The sequence below is a fragment of the Oryzias melastigma genome, linkage group LG10 (assembly GCF_002922805.2).
Source record: "Oryzias melastigma strain HK-1 linkage group LG10, ASM292280v2, whole genome shotgun sequence".
NCBI lineage: Eukaryota > Metazoa > Chordata > Actinopteri > Beloniformes > Adrianichthyidae > Oryzias > Oryzias melastigma.
In genome coordinates, this window is record NC_050521.1 from 22,704,746 (window position 1) to 22,706,277 (window position 1,532).

Here is a 1,532-nt window from a genome sequence, read left to right on the forward strand (position 1 = left end):
GAGACATTGGATAAATAAGGTGCTTTTTTTCCCCTAAACTAACATTGTTGTGAGCCCAACATGTGATAACTGATATTTATCTCATAAAAATGATATTTTTTGTGGATTTTCAGAAAAAGGTTTAAAAAATATCTTAATTCCCAAACAATTCTTTGATGCACTGGGCTTCATTCACACCTGCGATCTTCCAGCTGCACCAACCAGCGCTGAGTTTGTTGGACTCTCAGTCGGCCCGGATTAGGAGTTTAATCAGGTTCAGAGAGGATAAGTGAGAGCAGCTGTGTGTTTGTGTGTTTTGGGGGGAAGGTTGCAGTAAAACCAGCTCATTTACGTGACGCAGCTGCTGTGAGTTCGCTGCAGCTCGAAGAACATTTCCCTGAGGTAACAATGTTTCACACGTTTCCCGCATTTATTCACTCTTTTCCCATTTTGGGAAATATTTAAATACATGACTCAAACTTTCTTCACAATCATACAAACTCCAACTTTTTAGAAAGTCAAACTTTGGGATAGAAAGGACAAAAGAGGAGCAGGAGTTCTAACCATTTTCCGACAGAGCCTCACTTGGGCTGCGTCTGCTCCATGGTGATGAAGAAGAGGCAGACTCCTGCACTCAGCAGGAGATGCATGGACTCGTACAGGAGTTTGGGGGAAAAGACGCTCCATATGAAGAGGTGGTAGCGCAGGACGGTGACCAGGACGATGTAGGCCGCCGCCGGCACGGACCTGAGGAGGGCCAGACAGTAGCAGCCGTGTCCGACGGCGACTGGACTCCTGCGGGAAGGAGGAAGAGGAGGCCTCTGAAGTGACAAACATCCAGAAAGCAGAGACACACTAAGCTGCTCTCAGCGTCCGGATAATGAAGATGAATCACTGATGATGAAGATTGTCTCATGACTCACGAGCAAACTCAAATCTTTTAGCTCTCACACAAACCCAGGAGAGGATTCAGATCCAATTACCTCCACAAAATAATTCCAACTGCTTCCATATTGCTCTTAAGAAGTTTAATAACTTGCAAATCTGCGTGACGTGACGGCGGATGCAGTCAGGAGATTAGGAAGCAGCGAGACATGGGAGGATGCTGTTTGCGCTGAGCTTCATCTCCAGCACAATGAAACAGGAGTGTAAATGAGCGCGGGGATGGCGTTCATTACAGCAGGCCAAGTCCCAGCTGAGGGGGAGGATCTTCGAGACTCCCATCCAAAACTGGGAGGCAAGGAGGAGGAGAGGCACGAAGAATCTGAGGAGCATCTAATCAATGGACTGCTTTAAAGGTCACTCATGGAAATAATGTGTTCCGGACATCTTTTGTTGCTTTCATTCATTAGAATTGAAGCTGTAAGAGGGTCCTTGTTACCCCGCTTTTAATCTGCCCCAACAAGAGGCAGGTCAGAGCTGCATTTTTTTTAAATGGCAGTTTTTCTGTTATTTTACTTCCATAGCAACCATTCACAATTTTGGTCTCCTGGAGTTAACAAACAGATCTATGTCATTTTTAGAAAAATTGGCAAACGCACATTTTTTGGTTT

The 1,532-nt window shown here is 45.2% G+C and overlaps 1 protein-coding gene across 1 annotated transcript in view; it reads right to left on the bottom strand.

Annotated features, from left to right (window-relative positions):
- Positions 1-390: 390 nt before the first annotated feature.
- The window catches only part of pigg (phosphatidylinositol glycan anchor biosynthesis class G), a 67,444-nt gene continuing 66,302 nt past the window's right edge, over positions 391-1,532 (bottom strand). Inside the window, exon 13 of the mRNA XM_024283954.2 lies at positions 391-774. Coding sequence (XP_024139722.1) covers positions 561-774 — 214 coding nt within the window. The 3' untranslated portion in view covers positions 391-560. The remainder of the gene's footprint in view (positions 775-1,532) is intronic.